Source organism: Oxyura jamaicensis, chromosome 20 (assembly GCF_011077185.1).
Source record: "Oxyura jamaicensis isolate SHBP4307 breed ruddy duck chromosome 20, BPBGC_Ojam_1.0, whole genome shotgun sequence".
Lineage (NCBI taxonomy): Eukaryota > Metazoa > Chordata > Aves > Anseriformes > Anatidae > Oxyura > Oxyura jamaicensis.
Window position 1 is genome coordinate 13,088,864 of NC_048912.1, and position 18,103 is coordinate 13,106,966.

The following is an 18,103-nucleotide window of genomic DNA, read 5'->3' on the forward strand; positions in this document are numbered from 1 at the left end:
AGGGGGGCTCTGGGCGGCAGGGGGGCTCCGGGCTGCCTGCTCGCCCGCGGCCCCCTCACAGCAGCCCCCGCTCCAGGACCCCGGGGGACGTCGAGAGACGGGCTCCGGCTGACGGGAGCCGGGAGCCCCTCGGTGGAGGGACGGAGAGGGGTTGAGGGGTGACCTGGGCTCGGTCGAGGAGGGTCCCCGCCGCCCCCCAGCCCACCCTAGCGCTCAGGGGAGCGATGGCTCCCCCCGGGCAGCGCCAACCCCTCCCGGCCGCCCGCGGAGCCGCCGCCAACCGCCCGCAACCGCCGCCCGCCCGGCGCCTGCGCCCTGAGGCACCGCCGCCAACCGCCATGAGGCGGCGGCTCGGCCTCTCGCAGTCTTGCGGGACACCCTCAGGCTCGGAGCCCCGCAGGAACGGGTGCTGAGTCCTCCTTTCTGGTCCCTGCCTCGGGGGCTTTGCGTTTTGTCTCGGTTTAGGCTTTGGAGAAACCGGCGGGGTGGGCGCGGAGAGCGCGGTCCGTGAGGGAACGCCGGGGGGAAGGCAGGGGAACGCTGAGGGGAGGAAAGGCTGCAAAGGTTTTGTTTTTCCGCGTCAAGCCTCCCCATTCGATGCGAACACGGCAGGAATGCATCCCCTAACACGAGTCTGAGAACGTCGGCCCGCAGGAGAGAGCCTTCACTGAGAGAACCGCAGCCGCAGAGCAGGCGGAGCTCAGCTGCTGAGCCCAACGAGGTTCGCTAATTTCGGCGGCTGTGTGGCCTCAGCCGCTCCCGGTACCTAAAACTAAAGTAAAAAGGAAGTAAAAATAAAAATAATAATAATAAAAAAAAAAAAAGCCGCAGGGGGGCTCAGCGGCCCCAGCCGGGGCTACGCACACGGCCCCAGGGCCACCTCAACTGCCACCGTCGCACCAGCCATCAGGAGGGGAAAGTGTGGGAGGAAAAAAGCCATCATGTTTTGAAATTAACACGTGTGCTTTGTTTCATTGCTGCAGGATGGTCTCTCCTCCCTTTCTGCCATTTTTTTTTCCCCTGAGCACATCTCCGCAGCACTGGAGGCAGGAGATTGCTACACGCAGGTACAGTGGAGGTTGAAGCATACATAGCTCCTCGTTCCTAAATTGCAAACGCCTTAGTAATTCACCCGTGTGTAAAAACTTCTTTGACAGAAACTGACTCATAAGCCCCTTTCCAGTCCTCTGGAGTTGTAAAGGGGTATTAGCACATCAGGCCATGAAAATGAGCGAGGTGCATTTACTGTTCCTTAATTGCAAACAGATTCTCCAAACTAATCTGTGATAAAAGAGTGTTTCCTATAAGGAAAAAGAAAACTTTCACCCATCTATTTTGCAACAATGAAAGGTCTGGGAATCTAGTATTTCCATAGTTCAAAGCCAAACTGAATTACTTAATTATTCTTTTCTCCAGATCTTTTTGGTGTAAAATCTGAAAGTAATCCAAAGAACAAAATCTTCAGAATAAATTAGGGCATGTGTTACAACGGAGAGAAAAATCCCAAGAACAGACTTTCACATGTTTTTCAGAACACCTACAAGTAACTATCAGTTGGTAGTGGTGGCATCCTGTAAAATATCTTTTGTTAAGCAGATGGAAATGAAACTTGTGTGCCATCAGCCTCTTGTGGTGACTCCTCTGGCACGCTGAGAAGTAGCAAAGCTAGTTAGAAAATAATATACACATACAGATTTAAGAAATGGACAACACTTCACTGTAGATGTTTATTCTACTTATAGTAACAAAAACCTGTGAAGTCCCATATTTTAATGTACAGTTATATATTTTGTCATATAAAATACAATTTACAGAAATTTCTATCAAGTAAACCTAAACAAACACACTTGCTTTTTGCATACTTTTAAATTAGAAACATCTCTAGAAACAACAGCATGTTTTTAAATTAGAAACATCTCATTAAGAAAAATCTTACACCGTAGTAGATGTTTGCATTTAATACCGCCTCTTTGCATTTTAACATTTTGTCTACAGGTTCAGAATACAGACGAATATTTCAACCAGCAAATCCTTGATGTATAAGGACTTGTGAGATGCACCAATGTGAACTGTAAAATCCGTAGTGAGATACATGACATACGTGCTACTTGTAATGTAGACTTCAAGATGCAAATGTTGATAGGAATCTAATTTTACATTTGCAAAACTATTTTATAAAAATATCAAAATACTTATGTGACGGTTAATTTACAAGGTCAAAATGTAAACCAGCAGGGTTTTCTTTATTTCATTCTTTAGATTTACATACTTGAAGAATACATGAAAAGTAGCAGTGTAATGTATTTCAAAGTGAAAAATTTCCCTCTTGAATCACAACATTAAGTATTACCAATCTTCTTTTCAAGCTCAATGCAGTTTTATACCTTTTTCAGTGGACAGTCTTATATACACTACCAGCATAAACAGGATCTGACAACAGTGACACTTTTTTTTTTTTTTTTTTTTTTTCTCCAGGAGCGAAACGCTTTTAGAGTGGAAAGTACAGGAAAATTGAGACATTCCTTAAATCTCCAGCAAAAGTTCTGCCAAAACAAAACCCAAGAAATGCTCCAAATAATTCATTTCAATCAGAGAAATAGATTTAATGGCCTATTTAATAAACTTATTCTTTCCTTTGGTATACCAATTCATTCATAGTCTTAGCTCTTTGCCAATAAATATCTGATTATTTTTTTTTTTTTTTGCTGGTTATAAAGGTGCTACTTTTATATACTCTTGAATTGCAGGTTTGTAAAAATGTGAAGTTAAAAACCTCTCATCCTCACGAAAAACTAGGTACGGCTTGTTTCTTCATTGTACACTTAACAGATGGATTTCAAAACACAAAATATCTGTATATAAAAAGGAAGATAGTGCACTTTAAGCTTATAACATTCCATTTTCAAATCCTCCATCCAATAATTAATAACACTGTTCTTTTGCAGCCTTTTCCTAAATACGCATGACCCTTCCATTGTAAATTAAGCAAGACAGCAATATTTGACTCCTTTTTTAAAGCGTGTGCTGTAGGAACAATTTTGACACCAAAATATCACATACATGAGATGTAAAGGTATGGCTCCTAAGGTCTGGATTAAGTTCTCTTATAAAATTACAATTCAAGTTACTGGAAAACATAACTTTATAATTTTAAAAAGCAATATGCTCTTCTTAGACTTTTTCCATTTCTGTACTGTAAATGGAAATTTTAAGATAAAGATGCAAGTAGAAAAAACAAAATTTCAGAACAGGTAACGCTGTGAATTTTTATAAGAAAAACATTATGCACAAAATGCAGCAAGTGAAAGTCCAGTATGTTCTTGCCTTTTACCTATTTGAATATTCTCATTCACAGTTGTTTAAAAATTGCTAATTTGTCAGTACATTTTGTAAGGCTAGATTTACAACAGCATTTTTGTAAAGGTGACAATATACAGTATATACAGAAGATATTGACTCAGTCCTTGCAGTGTTGTATGTTATTTGTGGGAAATGTAATAGCAATTACAGTTCTATGACTGATTAGTGGAAGATGAAGCTTCTGCTTCTGTTGGTTTTTGACTTTCCTTAGGTGTTTCTGGCTTCATCTCTTTACCAATCTCCCTACTTTTACTCCGATCTTTCCGATCTTTCCCTCTTTCACGATCTCGATCTCTGTCTCGATCTCTTTCTTTTTCCCTGCTTCGATCCCGGTCTCGGTCTCTGTCACGATCTCTGTCTCTGCTTCTTGATCGTTCTCTGTCACGTCTCCTGTAGGATTCTCTCTCTCTGGTTCTTGCTCTTTCTCGGTCTCTGTTTCTTTCCCAGTCTTTACCTCGCTCTGAGTCTTTCTCTCTATCTTTGTTTTGGTTTCTGTCTCTGTTTTTGTCCCATTCTTTGTCTCTGTGTCTCTCCCAGTCCCTGTCTCTGTTCCAGTTTCTGCCACGGTCTCTTTCCCAAGGTCTGCCATGTTCTCGATCCCTTCGTCTTTCCTCAAAGGGTCTACTTTGTCGGTTATCTGCTTGCTGAGGCTCTGGCTGATCTAAAACCTTGTCTTTATTTCCTCCTTCGTATCTCTCTCTCTGTCTCCCTTCAAAAGTCTGGCCTCTAAATTCAGGACTTTTGCCTTCTCGGAAGTCAGATCCTGACCACTGTCCTTCTGACTCAGGCCCTTGTCCAGAAATACCGGAAAGAGGTGCAGACGGGCCAGCTTCCTCCCACATCTCCTTTCTGTGGGCTGGTGGATGACTTGGAAGGTCCAGGAGTGGTCTTGGGGTTGACTTCATATTTTGTGGTGACTGACCTTGGAAATGAAATCTAGAAGGAGGAGGTTCATTTTGTTCTGGAAACATTGCAGGTGTGGATCCTCTTGGTCCTCCAAACTGAAGTGGTGCTGGACCTCTCTGGTTGGCAAACCTGGGTGGTGGACTGCCTCCTCTCCGTTCTTCAAATGGCTGTGGCAGAAGTCCTCGTGGGCCGGGTATATGGTTTGGAGCTGGACCTCTTTGCCCTTCAAATTGATTCGGGTGAGGCCCTCTTGGTCCCCCAAAATGACTAGGGGCTGGACCTCTAGGTCCTCCAAACTGCGGACCTCCTCTCTGTCCTTTAAACTGAGCTGGTGCGGGCCGTCTTTGACCTCCAAAAGGAAAAGGTGAAGGTCCTCTGTTTCCCATAAACTGAGGTTGATCAGGTCCTTCAAACTGTCCTGGAGGCCTGACCATCTCATTATACTGGGAATCTGGGAATTCCCTTTGTTCCATGTGAGGTTCCCTACGATCTTCAAACTGAGATGGTGACATTCCTCTTGGATGGTAAGACGGAGCAGGGCCCCTGTTGTCACCAAACAGAGATGGTGGTCCATGCTGTGTAGAAAATAAAGAAGGAATGGGACCCTTCTGACCTCCAAATCTTCCAGGGGCAGCTCCTCTTTGCCCATCATTATTTGGAGAACCATGCTCTTCTGAGAACTGTGGCGCTGGTCCTCTAAAATTAGGTCCATGAGGTCCTCCGGGTGCATTGAGCATCAGTGGTGCTGGAGGTCCTCCTTTCTGCCCAGACAAAGAAAATGGACCTCCAGCTCGGTTTTCCTCAAAGTGCTGTGGGAGAGGCCCACCCTCACTCTGAACTGATGGAGAGTCAGTTTGTTCTACAAACTGATGAGACTGAGGGTTTCTTTGTTCTTCGTATTGCACCGAAGAAAGACCCCTGTCTGGTTCAAAGTGACCAGCTGCCTTTTCCTGAGAAGGAAACATTGTATTTGCCTCATTTGACCAGGATACTTTATGCATATCTTGCAAAGACTGACTGTCATTAGATGCGGAGAAATTAGGCTGAAAAGATGTACTTGGAGGTGTCGGAAGCAGCACTTTACGTAAAGGTTTGGATGTAGAAGGCTCTGCAGAAAATGTTTGACTCACATTTTCCAAATTAACTTGAGCAGTGTTTTCAAATTTGCTATTAGGTGCCTCTTTCTGCAACACTGTAGAAGCCTTTTCACTTGAAACCCAATTATCACCACTGTAACTAAGCTGAGTAGCAGAAATTAAGGTTTTATCTTCCTTACCAAGTGAAGTCTGCAAAGCATTTGGAAAACTCGCTTGAGAAATTTCCCTTGTGGATATCTCATTCTGTGCTGCCTGTGGCTTTATTCGAGAGTCGGTGCCGTCATTAGTTTCTGTTGCCATTCTTCTAGCTTGTCGAGGGTCTCTATTCTGCCGTGGGTCACAGCTCTGGTTGGAAACTTGTGCTTGCTGATTGGAAGATGAAGGTAAATCTACGTTTTGTGCAGCTTGTTGGTCCTGATGGAACAGCTCAGTCTTTATTAGGGAAGATTTGGGTGGTGGTGACATTAAAGCATCAGACACTGAAAAATGAGCCATGGAAACACCAACAGCTGCCCTTTGTTGTCTGAGGGCTTCTTCTTGCTCCTCTAGTTGTCGTTTCTGCTCTTCTATTTGTTTGTTTAATTCTTCTAACATTTTTTGCTGTTCCACCAAGGACGAAGATGCAGATAAATCCGGCACATATGAAGCAGATGTTTCCATAGAAGTGTTTTTTGTGTCTGTATACATTTTGTTAGGTAAATCATCAACCGTAACTTTTGCTTCTTCCAAGATAGTTTCGTCTTCCGGATCATAGGCCTCATCCTCTAGTTCTGCTGCGTTACTGGGCTTTTCCACACTATATACTTTTTTGCTTTCACCAGTCTGCATTTCAAAAGCTTTCTCTGGGTCATATTCTTCTTCAGGATCATATGGCCTGTCATCCTCCTCATCTTCTATAGCTTTGTCTTTTGACATCTGTCCGAACTGTTGTACAATGGGATCTAGCAAAGGAACAGCTGACACACCTCCATCAACAGCTGCTTGAGCCTCCTGATTTGAAGACTGGACAGTTTCAGTCTCCTTAGCAGGAGGTGCAAAAGTCTTCTTTTTTCCAAAAAGTGTCTGGAGGATGTGCTCAAGAGGTGTGGCAGTTTTTGAGGATGAAGACTGCGTAGCAGTAGCACTTGCAGAAGCAGTAGCTGAAACTGGGGGCGTTACAGTACTTGTGGTTCCACTTTTAAGCGAGGACAGTATTTTTAATACTGAAGGTGTAACTGATGAGGTTTCTGGAACGGCAAGTGGGGGTGGAGGTGGAGGAGATCCAGGTGGTGTTGTACTTACAGCTGAATCTCCCGAATACAGCGTGTATTTCGGAGTTTTCTTTTCTTGTGAGGAAGCTCCTGGCCCCTTAGAGTACAGTGATGTTTCTGTTTCATCTTGCACTTGAATTCGGCTGCGCTTTTCTTCTATTTTGTCTGTATCCATGCCAGTAGCAAGACGCTTCCCTTTCTGACAGATAACCAATCCAAGAATTAAATTCGGACGTGAAGACTCGAGACCTGAAAGGGAACACAAAGAGTGTATATGTAAAAAAACTACTATTTTTAGCTGTGCTTTCAAGAGAAACTTATCATATTATATAATGGCAGCTATGAGAGTCACAACAGTAACAGTTCTTCTAAATTTCATGCAATGACCTAGTGGCAATTGCATTAACCCATAAGCATTATGTATCTATATTTATTTATTATTTATATACGTTTGTATACAGTAACTAAAAAAGGTTTAAATTCTTTCCTTGATATTTTTTAATATTGCAGTAACAGGTATGATTATTAAAAGATGTCCTTGCAAATGTCTCTAATGCTCAAAAATTAAAGAAAGTTTTCCTATTTTTGTATTATTACTTATTGTCCACTTCCCCCCCAGCCAAATATTTCCTTTCAAAATACTTTGCAAATACGTTATATACATAGAGATATTGATAAGCAAGAAAACCCGGACAAGCAATCTAACTTTCTGTAGGGCTAAGCTGGAATTTAAGAACCAGAAATAAAGAGAAAAAAAACTAATGCTATTAAAAAAACAATAACACCACCACCACCACCACTTCACTTTCTGTTACAAAGAAAGCACAAGGCATTGTTAAAGTTCATAACTACATTTCTGATCTAATCTGTGCTGAAAAACTAGACTGGCATTTACACCATTCCATCAAGGTGACTTTCAACCTTCTGTTGTAGAACTGAGTTTGATGCCAGAGACCCTTCTATAAGTAAGAAATATTGTGAGCAGAATCACTCCATTGTGAAAGCTTCAGGCTCGAATCCTTGAAGAAGCATTTCCAAAAATGACCAGAGAGTTTCTCATAAAGCAGAAAAATGCAAACATCTGAAGGTCTGTTTCACATTACTGTTTTCCTTCCATTTACATTCACATTTCCCACAGGCACTTGTGGAAGACAGATACAACCAGAATAAAGAGCAGGGAATAAATCCTTTAACATACAGTTGGTGGCAAATGTAGAAAAAACATTTGGGGGCCATATTAACATTTGCATCCAGCTAGGAACCAGGAATATAGAAACAAAACTAATGGCAAAGTAACAGATTTACTGTGTTAAATGATGAGGACTCTAAAACCTACACTGCCCCTTCTATTCATGACCCTGTAAGTGTTTCAAAGGAGTGTAATAAATTAATTTATGTATATCTTTGTTTTGTTACTAAACAAAATCAACTGCTTATGAAGGAACAATTTACAAATAACTAATTATTGCCACTGAAAACTTCTTGGTAACAACAACAACAACAACAAAAAAAAAAAAACACAAACTAAACCCCACAGTTGCAGATAAATTCTATTTGCCATTAACAGTCATAAGTATGAACCTTTGCTGAAAGAAACTGAATCCAATGTTTTAAGGGGACTCCTAAATTTACTATCTAATGAGAAAATCACATCAGCTGTCTTTGTTTATATAGTTGAGATTATATTCATGTATGCTGAGAAAGAAATGAGGTAAGCCTATTTATTAAGTTAAATGTGAGGTTTTCTCCGCAAGAGGATTATAACCAGGTAAGTCAAGACGACTTCTTCAACGAAGTTCCATTAAGCATAAATATTTCATTAAGCAGTAACCTGATAAATTCTGAAATTCTGTGTTCTTCTGGTTGTGACTGGTAATAGTACAGCAAGTGTTTTCCACATAATGGAGAAACCAGCAAAATCTGGTTACTCACTAGAAAGTCTTTGCAAAAAGACAGAAAAAAATGAGGCCAATGTAAAAATTACTTGAGGTTTCCTATCAGAAACAGCTCTCATTTTAAGTATTTTGAGAAACAATAATAATGAAATTTGACTGAATGCATTCTAGTTCCACAGCTGATTTCAGATTATTTCACAGTCCAGTGTTTGAGTTTTACATAGTTCTGTGGCTGAGAGGATGTTGGACATGCTGGTTTAAATAAACCTCTATTTTTCATTGTGTAGCACATATTATTTCCTACTTGTACATTTAAAACTCAGTGCCAAGTTTTTTTTCTCCTCCAGATATAGTATTTCGGTATTCTGTGTTGCCAATTTTCACTTTCTTCCATGGTTAGAAATATGTATGTATGCACACGGCAATTATAAACGCATGAAGAAAATAAACTAGCTATATTAACCAAAACTAAGATTTGCTTGTAATTTAGTGCATATACAAATTGCCCTTGCAAGAGGGCAGGGATGAAAAGATGTACAATGAAAGGAGGCAGGACATGAACTAAACAAGTGATTATCTTCGGTGAATCTAAGATTATTTGGAAAGGATCACATAAATCCTTGATTCACCCAATTAAAAACTCCTTTCAACCCACTGCCTAAAAGCACTTCTAGCAGTTCTGATCGCTATAGTTTACTACCCCAGGTGAAGTTATATTAATACATAACATCACGGCATAGTTTAAAAGACAGCATACTTGGGAAGAAAATTATTCACTGTGTACAGTCTGAATAGACTCAATAGTTATGATTCACTCTGAGTGACTTTATGTTTTTCCTTTATCAGCATGTGAGTAATGACTCCACATTTGGTCAGCATCGACCACTGCAGAGTTATCTCACAAATCTGTGTTCACCCAAAAACTCCTAGTAAGCATTCATTGTTCTTCTGTCACTAACGTATTGGTTACCTGCTCTTCTGCAGAGACCTGTGATTTATACAACTAGTCACAACATGCATCTCAAACACTGAATAATTGAAACTAGCAGGTTTCAAAAATCCATTGGACTGTATATCTAAAATTAACAGCAAAAAATCAGTTCTGAATCCTTATAAGAAACAGAGATCATTACTAATAAAAATAGAGTAAAACTTAAACACACATTCAAGATAAATTCCAGTGGTAAATTAACAATGGTTATAACTGAATCTGTTTAGCTTAGTCAGAGAAGAAATCCATTAAAACTCTGCATTTTGATACTGTAATTTTCAACAGATACCTAACCCAGTTTCTAAATTCATTCAATCCAAAGCGATCGCACAGTAAGTGCTTCTTTTGGAAGGAAATATACAGGTAGACCAGCACGTCAAAGCTCAGTCCCATTCTATTTCCATACCCATAAATAGGTTTCAAAATCCATAAATAGGTTAAGTGCCTAATTTTAGGTAATAATGAAATGAAAATGTTGGCTGCCGTCTCCAAATCCCATTCAATAACTATCTTTCACAAGCAAGCATTTTAAGTGCTGCAAGCTACGTTAGTAGCTTTCAATGCTAAATTATTTATAAAATATTTTTAAATCCATTCTGTATCTGAAGCTCACAATGGTTTTATCGAGTTACATCCTGTAATTAAATCTATTAAAACAATATATTAGTATGGGATTACTATTTTTGTTGTTGTTACTTTTTTTCCCTTAAATACGTGTTTGTTTTTTTCATGAAATCAGTTTTGCTGTATTTATCTATATAATGGCCACATATTGTCCCTATCATCTGCAGCTGCTAGGAAGTTAACTGCCCCACTAAGGATACATTCCCTAATTTCTGCACAATGGTGGGAAAACTTGGGGAACGGACCTATGCCATACCTCTGCCATACTTTTTAACTGCAGAGACCAATACAAGCGATTCTGTAATCATTATCAACACGCCATTTAAATTCTTGTCCCAGTTACTTGTGAAAGCGTGATTGAAAGCTATCATCAGGTTTGTGTATCTCGATTCGGTGATAGAGATCACTCCCGCCACCGTAACACTGCCACACGTTAAGGTACGTTTGCCGAATGGGAGTGGCTGGCCTCAAAAATCAGTTGTTCGACTACTGCTGCTTTTTATATTGGTATTGGCTGAGTACTCCAAATAGCTTGAAGAGATTTCATGCCTTCATACTTAAAGAAATACCTTCTAAGTTTAAACTAACAAGAGATACTGTGGCATGCCCTCTGCTGATATACTTTTTAAAATTAAAATTCCTCTATTTTAAGTATGCATGGTACCTGCTACATTTCCAACACTGCCACTAGATCCCTCAGTAAGTGACTCTTCCTATTGGTAATTATGACCGATTCTACAAATTCCTTACTTTTTTAAAAAAGCGCTTTGAGATCTACAGATGAAAGTGCTAAATAGTGTTGTGTGTATGTGAAACAGACAAGTAAATTCACATACAGTAAACCATGAGGGAAAAAACAACGCAGAACATCCCACAGATACGTATCTGGTAATAAATATCTGAGGTGGTTTAAGTGAATAAATGTGAATATCCTTCCATGTTCCTCTATTTTTAAATCACCCATGTCAAAGTTTTGTAGATCTTCTAGGCACTACAGCAGATCACAGGTCCTCAGTTGTGTTCCAAATCCAGTCCATCAGAAAACAGGAGAAATTCATAATCCGTATGTGCCTGATGGAGCTGGTTGATACAGCTGGAGTATCTCCCAACTAGGATTTCTGGAGTGACAGGTTTATTGTCCTCTCCCTCCTCCCGCCCCCAGTCATATTTATCAAAGCATCTAACACTGTCATGCTTTTTGAGTACTTGCTAAACTCTATTTGAAGGTACACAATTAAATTTAAGGAGACAACGACCACTTTCCAAAAAATGTTTTTATTGAGTATAAAAAACAGTAAATTCCATCAGATGTCAGTAACAAGTATGGATTACAAGTCTTTTACGCTGCGGTTTTAATACATACAAACACACACACGCAAACAAAAAAAAAACAACTTACCTGATTTTTTTCCCCATATTCTGGACTTGGTTTTCAGAATATGAACACAACTTAGCACAACCAGGAGGTAAAGGCTTTCACAAAAGTTTCCAAGAGGAGTGTAGTCTAAGTGGGTCTTTCATTAATCTTTTAGATCAGATGACCTCTCTACCTTTGGAACTTTGCATCTATTGCTTTAATGCACTTCGTATTTCAATCTGAAAATCTGACTCATAAAATTTGCCTTCACAGACAACGCCTGCAAGTGTGTATACCCATGTTTCTTCTGAGCAATCACCTCCAGTTTTGAAAGAACTTTTCCTATTTAAATTTTGTAAAAAACAGCCTGACATTCCTAATTTCTATACTAATAAGTCTGTCTACTTTTGCCAGGCCTCCAATTTAAAAGTTTCATTTGAAATGAAATCTACAATAGAAAAATAAAAGACAACGTACAAGGACAGCCTATGTTTGCACAAGAATGCAAATAAGCAAAGATCATTTAAATGCTCCCCTAAAGCAGGTTATTTAAAAGCACAGCAAAAGACTGCAGATTTAGCCAATCCAATGGCATACTCATTCTTACGTGTTACTGTCCAGAAAGAAAGGTATTTAATTTGCTCACATTCAGCTTACAGAGACTACATGATGCCGTAAGGTAGCAGCAATCCTGCCTTTTTAGCTGTAGCCTGAAAACAATGACGTAGACTGTGCGCTGTTCAGGGATGGATAAGGCAGACTCAGTGTATGAGAAAAATCTTGTCCAAGAACACAAAGCAAGTGCCCTTTGCAATTTCACACAGGAAAGGAGTATTTTCCTAATGCTGTATTGCTTGTTGGTGGTGTTTCTTTGTTATTGCTTTTTATGTCATTAACACATGAAAACCTGGCCAGACAGAACACACAGCTGTTTATGAATATAAGCTCTGAGAATGCTTTACTGAGTTTAGTCCTAAACTTGCATTTGGGGAGTAGTAGAGGACAGTCAGCTTCTCAGAAAGCTCAGCTCCTTATATATTTTAATGTGTAATTATTTTGTACTGTTTAGTATTTTGCAAACCATCCTTTAAACAAGAAATTTTTGCCTTCGTTATAACCTGTAGCTGTTCATCTCCTCAACCTTTCCTACATGAAAAAAGGTACTTCTTTGGAAACTGAGCATATGCACCGCCTCCATACTCAGATGAAGATGACTTCAAATTTTGTAATACAAAGGTGTTTCATGTCTGAATTCATTTCTTCTGTTTCCATGTTCAATGCACAAAGATGGAGCAAATTCAAGCCACACATTACTGCTGATAATTCTAACTAAAAATAGAGATTGTAAATATATATCAACCTATACCTCCTACTACTGTCTGCCACCTATGCAAAAGCAATTTGCCTACTCCCAGACAAACTGATTTTCTGAAGTCAGTGATTTGGCTGGAACTTGATCCAGGTAGCACAGAATATTTCAGACCCGGTGTACATACATATTGCATGCACAGCATAATACGTACCATGAGATAACAACAATGTAGTGAAACCATAAACATTACCTTTGTCTTCAGAGATTTCTTGACTGCTCCGTGGGATAAGAGTCTTCTACGTGATTTAAGGGACAACACATGGCTTGTAGGGACCTAAAACTTGGTGGATTTATGGGTTGTTGAAAGTAGGGTCGGTTTATTGTTTTGTTGATGTTTGGTTGTTTGTCTCAATAGAGTGGCTGTTCTATGTACTCCATTTTATGGGTAAACAAATCCTCCTAATAGCAGGTATTTATCTTGTTGGAAAGGCTATGTGAATTTCAGACCATGTCACCTTGAGACGACTGACTTTGCAATTTTTCCCTATATGCATACTTTTAAAATGTTTTTTTATAAAATTATATTTTTTAATTATGCTTACATTAAACATTCAAAACCAACTGGTCTCTGATTGACTCGTTTTGTAATTTTACCTAGCAATTAACCTCCCCTAAATTTTGTGCTTACCTGGTCCCTCAAAGGGCAAGAGTTTGGAAGGAATTGGGTCCTTAGAACTCAGTGGGATCAGGTAGAGATCCTTGACATGTCTGTTGTTATTAGCTACAACACCAAAACGACCACGACTGCTAAAATAGGAGTAGAGAGAGATATAGGCAACTTCTTCTTCTTCTGTGGCAGGATGGAAACGAATCAAACACAATTCCTGAAATACAAAAGCAAAGTGGAAAAATTCAACCTGTAACATATAAGCAAATAAAATGGTAAAAATACTCAACTATTTTTTTCAATGCAAAACTCAAACTTTAAGAAAATACTGTCGTTCAACTAGTAATATTAAGCCGAAATTAATTTTGTCATTTTCAGAAATACCGATGTATCTCACATCAAGCTATACCACTTTAGGTTCAGAATATTCAAATAATTATGAAAGAAATTGAAATTTCTTAGTTTCATGATTATATTTGCAAACTGTGCTTCATTTTTACTAATTCCAAAGGGGTTTTAATAGTAAAACTTACTACATACACTTGCTAATAATTTCCTAGTCTTTTAAAATTGAATTTCTATCTTCAGTAACTAAATAAATAGATCGTTTATATTCAATTATTAAAAAACAATAGGTTGTATAAATGTTTAACTACTACACAGGGGAAAGATGATCAGCAGCTCAACAGACAAACCTGTTTCTTCAATAAATCAAAAATTTCAAAGGAATAAGTGGTGGCAGTAGTTTTCTAGGTATGCTCTACATCAATATAAATTAGTAAAAAGGAAATACTATCAAAAGCTGTCATTTTACTGCTGCATATTTCTTCCTGGTTTTGCAAAGAATTTTAAATAAATACCTTAGAAAGTGAAGATTTGAGTTTGCCAACATAATCCCAGACTGTCTTCGGTGAGATCCTCCCACCAATATGAATTGTGTCTGGTAAATCCTAAACAAGAAGTATTACATGGTCGTGTAAGAAAAGGAAAGAGAGGCTACAGTTTTGAACCAGCGCAGATTGCCCCATCCCAGTAGCTTAGGCAATAATGCAGTATTACATTTCAGTAAACTTGCACATACACATTCCTACTTTCAGACAGGCTATTTCCAAAATGCCAGGTGTTACTGGCGTGTTACTGGAAGGCTGGCAGTACAAACAAAACAGAAAAGGCACTGCCTGACAAAGAAAGCAGTGGAAGGTCAAATACTTCCGTATGCCTGTCAGCTAATTATATTTATTAGCTTTGCTTTTACAGGGAAGCTGTTATGTGTAGTATAGGCTTTATCTACACTTTCAATTTATCTGAGATTTTTGCACCCGTATGAATTCTAGTTAGCTTCCTGTCATTTTGCTAATAGCAAAAGCAACAAGAGGGCCACCAATCCTCTTACTAAAAGACCTGAACCACATGCCAAAAATTCCAGAAACTTCCAGTCACAGCAAATGCACTTCTTGAGAGAAATGAAGTAACAGCTTAGTTGTTTCATCACAAGCCATTATACTACCCAATTAGTTGAATATACACCCTCCCAAAATATCATGCAACTGATTTTATTTTAAATTTAATAAAAGGACGGTATGTTTAATAAATGGACAAACGTCTGCAACAGATCACATCAGTGATCCATCTGTTTGTGAGCAGAACAAGGCATCTATTTTAAAACACTGGCTCTAAAACTTCTCTTCAAAAACTGATCTTGAAATAAAGCTATTATTCTGTTAGATACTAACATATATATAAACATATTAAAAGACATGAGAATTCTTCACAGACTTGTGAGAAATTTTTAAAAGTTTTTTTTTTTCTTTTTTCCCCTCCTCGGGCTAACTGTTCCTATTACTAAAGGGATGCAATTTTCCACTGTCACATTTCCAATACAACAACATACGCAGTGACCCCAGCCTTTCTAACAGGAACTGCAATATATTCTAAACACATATACATGTCAGTGCTAACCTCACTAAGATAATCAAAGCACCCGGAGACAGGATATGCTTTAGTGACAAATTTGGCCACACTTTGCATATTAATAAATCCTTTCCAAATGGTGGTGAGGCGAGAGAGGAAGAGAGAAGTATCGCTGTCTTGAGGTGAGCGGGGCTCTGCGACACTGCAAAACAAATCCAAAAGAGAAATGTTATAGACCACAGTAAGAATGCATCCTTCTTTTTCTTTTCTTCCCTCCTCTTGTTGATCAATTAGTTTAAACAAGTAAATAACAGAAGCCTTAGTAAATGCTTTGGTAATGTTTTCCGCTTTCATCCAATATAGGATGAAAGTCTGGAGTACCTTTAAAACAACTCTCAAAAACACGTACTATATTTGAATGCATATGCAGATTTAAAGTCAAGTACCTTGTAAGTTTTATTTATCTGTTAAAACACATTGAAGATTTTTTGCTGTCAATATATACTGATGCTCAGAAAGTTTTACTAACTAGAGAAGGTAAACGAGGAAATGATGAATTAAAAATTTAAAGTTCATGTAATCGGATTCAAAATTGAACATGCCTTTTGATTATTGGCAGGGGAGGGTAAGAAGCAGAGGGGGACAAACACACTTTGAACATAATGAGACTAAAGATTCAGCAGCTTAGCCTACTATTAAATATACGCACCTGATATTGGGTGACTGATGAACAGCTAAGTATCTTGGATCTGGTGAGGACGAAGGTTTTGTTAATATTGACTTGGGGACAGTCATTACTGGTTTTGACATTTCCTGCTTTGTTTCCCCTGTTGGAACTTTATCAGATGCAGTACCAAAACGTAGGGCTGTTGTCGTAGTACCAGAGGAGCTGCTCATTGCTGTTCTAGGGTCTCGGCCAGAAACTGTTACAGTTGTGACAACTCCACCAGTGCAAGAGGCAGTAAAAGTTGAAGGTTCTTCAGATTCAGAAGGTTCTGTGTTGTTATGGCCTTGGGTTGTAGGAATGTAAGTTCTTTCTAAGCTCGACTGGGAAACTGCTTCTGCTGCAGGTCCAACTTCAGTTTCCTCTGTACTTTCAGGGGCTGCCTCTTTGGCAGGCTCCGCTGCTGCTGATGGTGCAGAGCTTTCATATTTTGGCTTAACTTCTGGTTTAGATTTTGACTCTGCTTTTTTAACAGAAGCCACTAACTTTGACTTTTTCGGTGGTACATCTTCAGATGCTGAAATCTGACCTACAAATCAATTTTATAATGTTTTTGATTACTATTTAACAATGACAAGGTTTGAAGAGAAAAACAAGTAAGCAAACAATGCTCTTAACAATTCTTTTACTTCACACAAAGTCAACACTATAGATACCTGTACAGATTTTGCAGTTCAGGTCAAAAAGATGGGCTCGATGTTGACTTGTTGTATCCTTCAACATACTGCTAAAAACATCTAGAGAAGGAGCACTATTTACATTTTGCACAGTTCGGGTTGACTCTTGCTGCTCCTAGAAGTGAACAAACACAGAAAGCATTCTGGTTGGTTGCTAATTTCAATAATAAAAAAAATAGTCTTGAAACCATTAATTTCAGTTCTTTAAAAAGATATTAAAGGCTGTGCCGAACTACTGCTCTGAGCAGCACTTATAAAAAGCTGGAATTTTGAAATATTCTTCCCCTTTTGTCATTTATTTAAGAGTATCATCATGTCAGAATTCTGAAATACTACCTGTCCTCATTTCATTTCATGCAATTCTGAAGTCGATACTATCACAATAAATGTTTCCTGAGATTACAGATTTGTAATATTGATTACAGTTTTTTGGGGAAAACAATTGGCTAAGATTTTGCTGTAAGCAGAGACAAAGGTCTGAAAAACATCATCTGATATTTTAGAAGTGCACACAATATATGCCCAATGTTAGGCTGTTGCATTCCTTCAAACCAAAAACGAAAACGTTCATAGTGCACCTACTAGGTGATATTCTTACAGATCATTGAAACAACCTGCATTTCTGATACAAAATTTGAGGCCGTAGTTAACATTTATCTCCCTTGGCACCTTCATGCTAAAGCAATAGCTAATACTTACATCAGAATCAGACACTGGGGGAGAATCTTCCATATTTACATCTGGGACGTGTTCCCGTTTTACAGCTGTTTTCTTGATCTCGTGTGATTTGTTCCTTGACTCTAACATCTGAGAGAAACAAAAACACTTTGGTAAGAAGTCTGCATATTGATTATATAATTTTATTTTGTATGATCAGTTGGCTAGTGGAAGAGAAAAAGCTTACTGGAACTGGATTCATACTTCATTAGGAAGATTCATACCTCATTAGGAAGAATATATATTAATGTAATATGGGTGGTAAGGGCTGGTTAAGTTGCTGTTAGTTTATATCTAAGGACATGCTGGAAAATTGTATTGCTTACCGCTTTGGCTGGTTTCTCTTTCCATACAGACAGTTCTTTAGATAAAAGTTCTTCTGGTTTCATTCTCACCAGCTTTGACAGTGAGATCTCCTCACGAAGAACGCGATGAAAAAGTCCCTAAAAACAAAACACACTTTGTTGCCATGCTGAGTAGAATCTGCTTAGGTAACTAACATGATTTGCAGTGTTGAACTGTCAAAACCCTTTCAGGTCTATTAATTCCCTATTAAAAATGCCAGCTAATCTTAAGAAAACTTAGGAAGGTGCAGCAACCAGAAACTAATGATGA

At 38.9% G+C, this 18,103-nt stretch overlaps 1 protein-coding gene and 2 long non-coding RNA genes across 5 annotated transcripts in view; 1 reads left to right on the forward strand and 2 right to left on the reverse strand.

Annotated features, from left to right (window-relative positions):
* Positions 1 to 25: 25 nt before the first annotated feature.
* Positions 26 to 2,611, forward strand: LOC118176692. Its single transcript, XR_004755499.1, has 3 exons — positions 26 to 564; positions 984 to 1,067; positions 2,476 to 2,611. It is a non-coding gene; the product is annotated as an uncharacterized LOC118176692 (long non-coding RNA).
* On the reverse strand, positions 571 to 1,035 carry LOC118176693. The gene is made up of 2 exons (XR_004755500.1): positions 901 to 1,035; positions 571 to 766 (listed from the first exon to the last, which is right to left on the reverse strand). It is a non-coding gene; the product is annotated as an uncharacterized LOC118176693 (long non-coding RNA).
* The window catches only part of DIDO1 (death inducer-obliterator 1), a 56,487-nt gene continuing 40,097 nt past the window's right edge, over positions 1,714 to 18,103 (reverse strand). For all 3 annotated transcript variants that reach the window (XM_035343810.1, XM_035343809.1, XM_035343812.1), the window contains 8 exons: positions 17,815 to 17,931; positions 17,471 to 17,578; positions 16,751 to 16,886; positions 16,080 to 16,623; positions 15,419 to 15,572; positions 14,320 to 14,409; positions 13,481 to 13,676; positions 1,714 to 6,862 (listed from right to left, as the gene is read on the reverse strand). In XM_035343810.1, the coding sequence (XP_035199701.1) occupies positions 3,513 to 6,862; positions 13,481 to 13,676; positions 14,320 to 14,409; positions 15,419 to 15,572; positions 16,080 to 16,623; positions 16,751 to 16,886; positions 17,471 to 17,578; positions 17,815 to 17,931 (4,695 nt within the window). In that variant the 3' untranslated portion in view covers positions 1,714 to 3,512. The remainder of the gene's footprint in view (positions 6,863 to 13,480; positions 13,677 to 14,319; positions 14,410 to 15,418; positions 15,573 to 16,079; positions 16,624 to 16,750; positions 16,887 to 17,470; positions 17,579 to 17,814; positions 17,932 to 18,103) is intronic.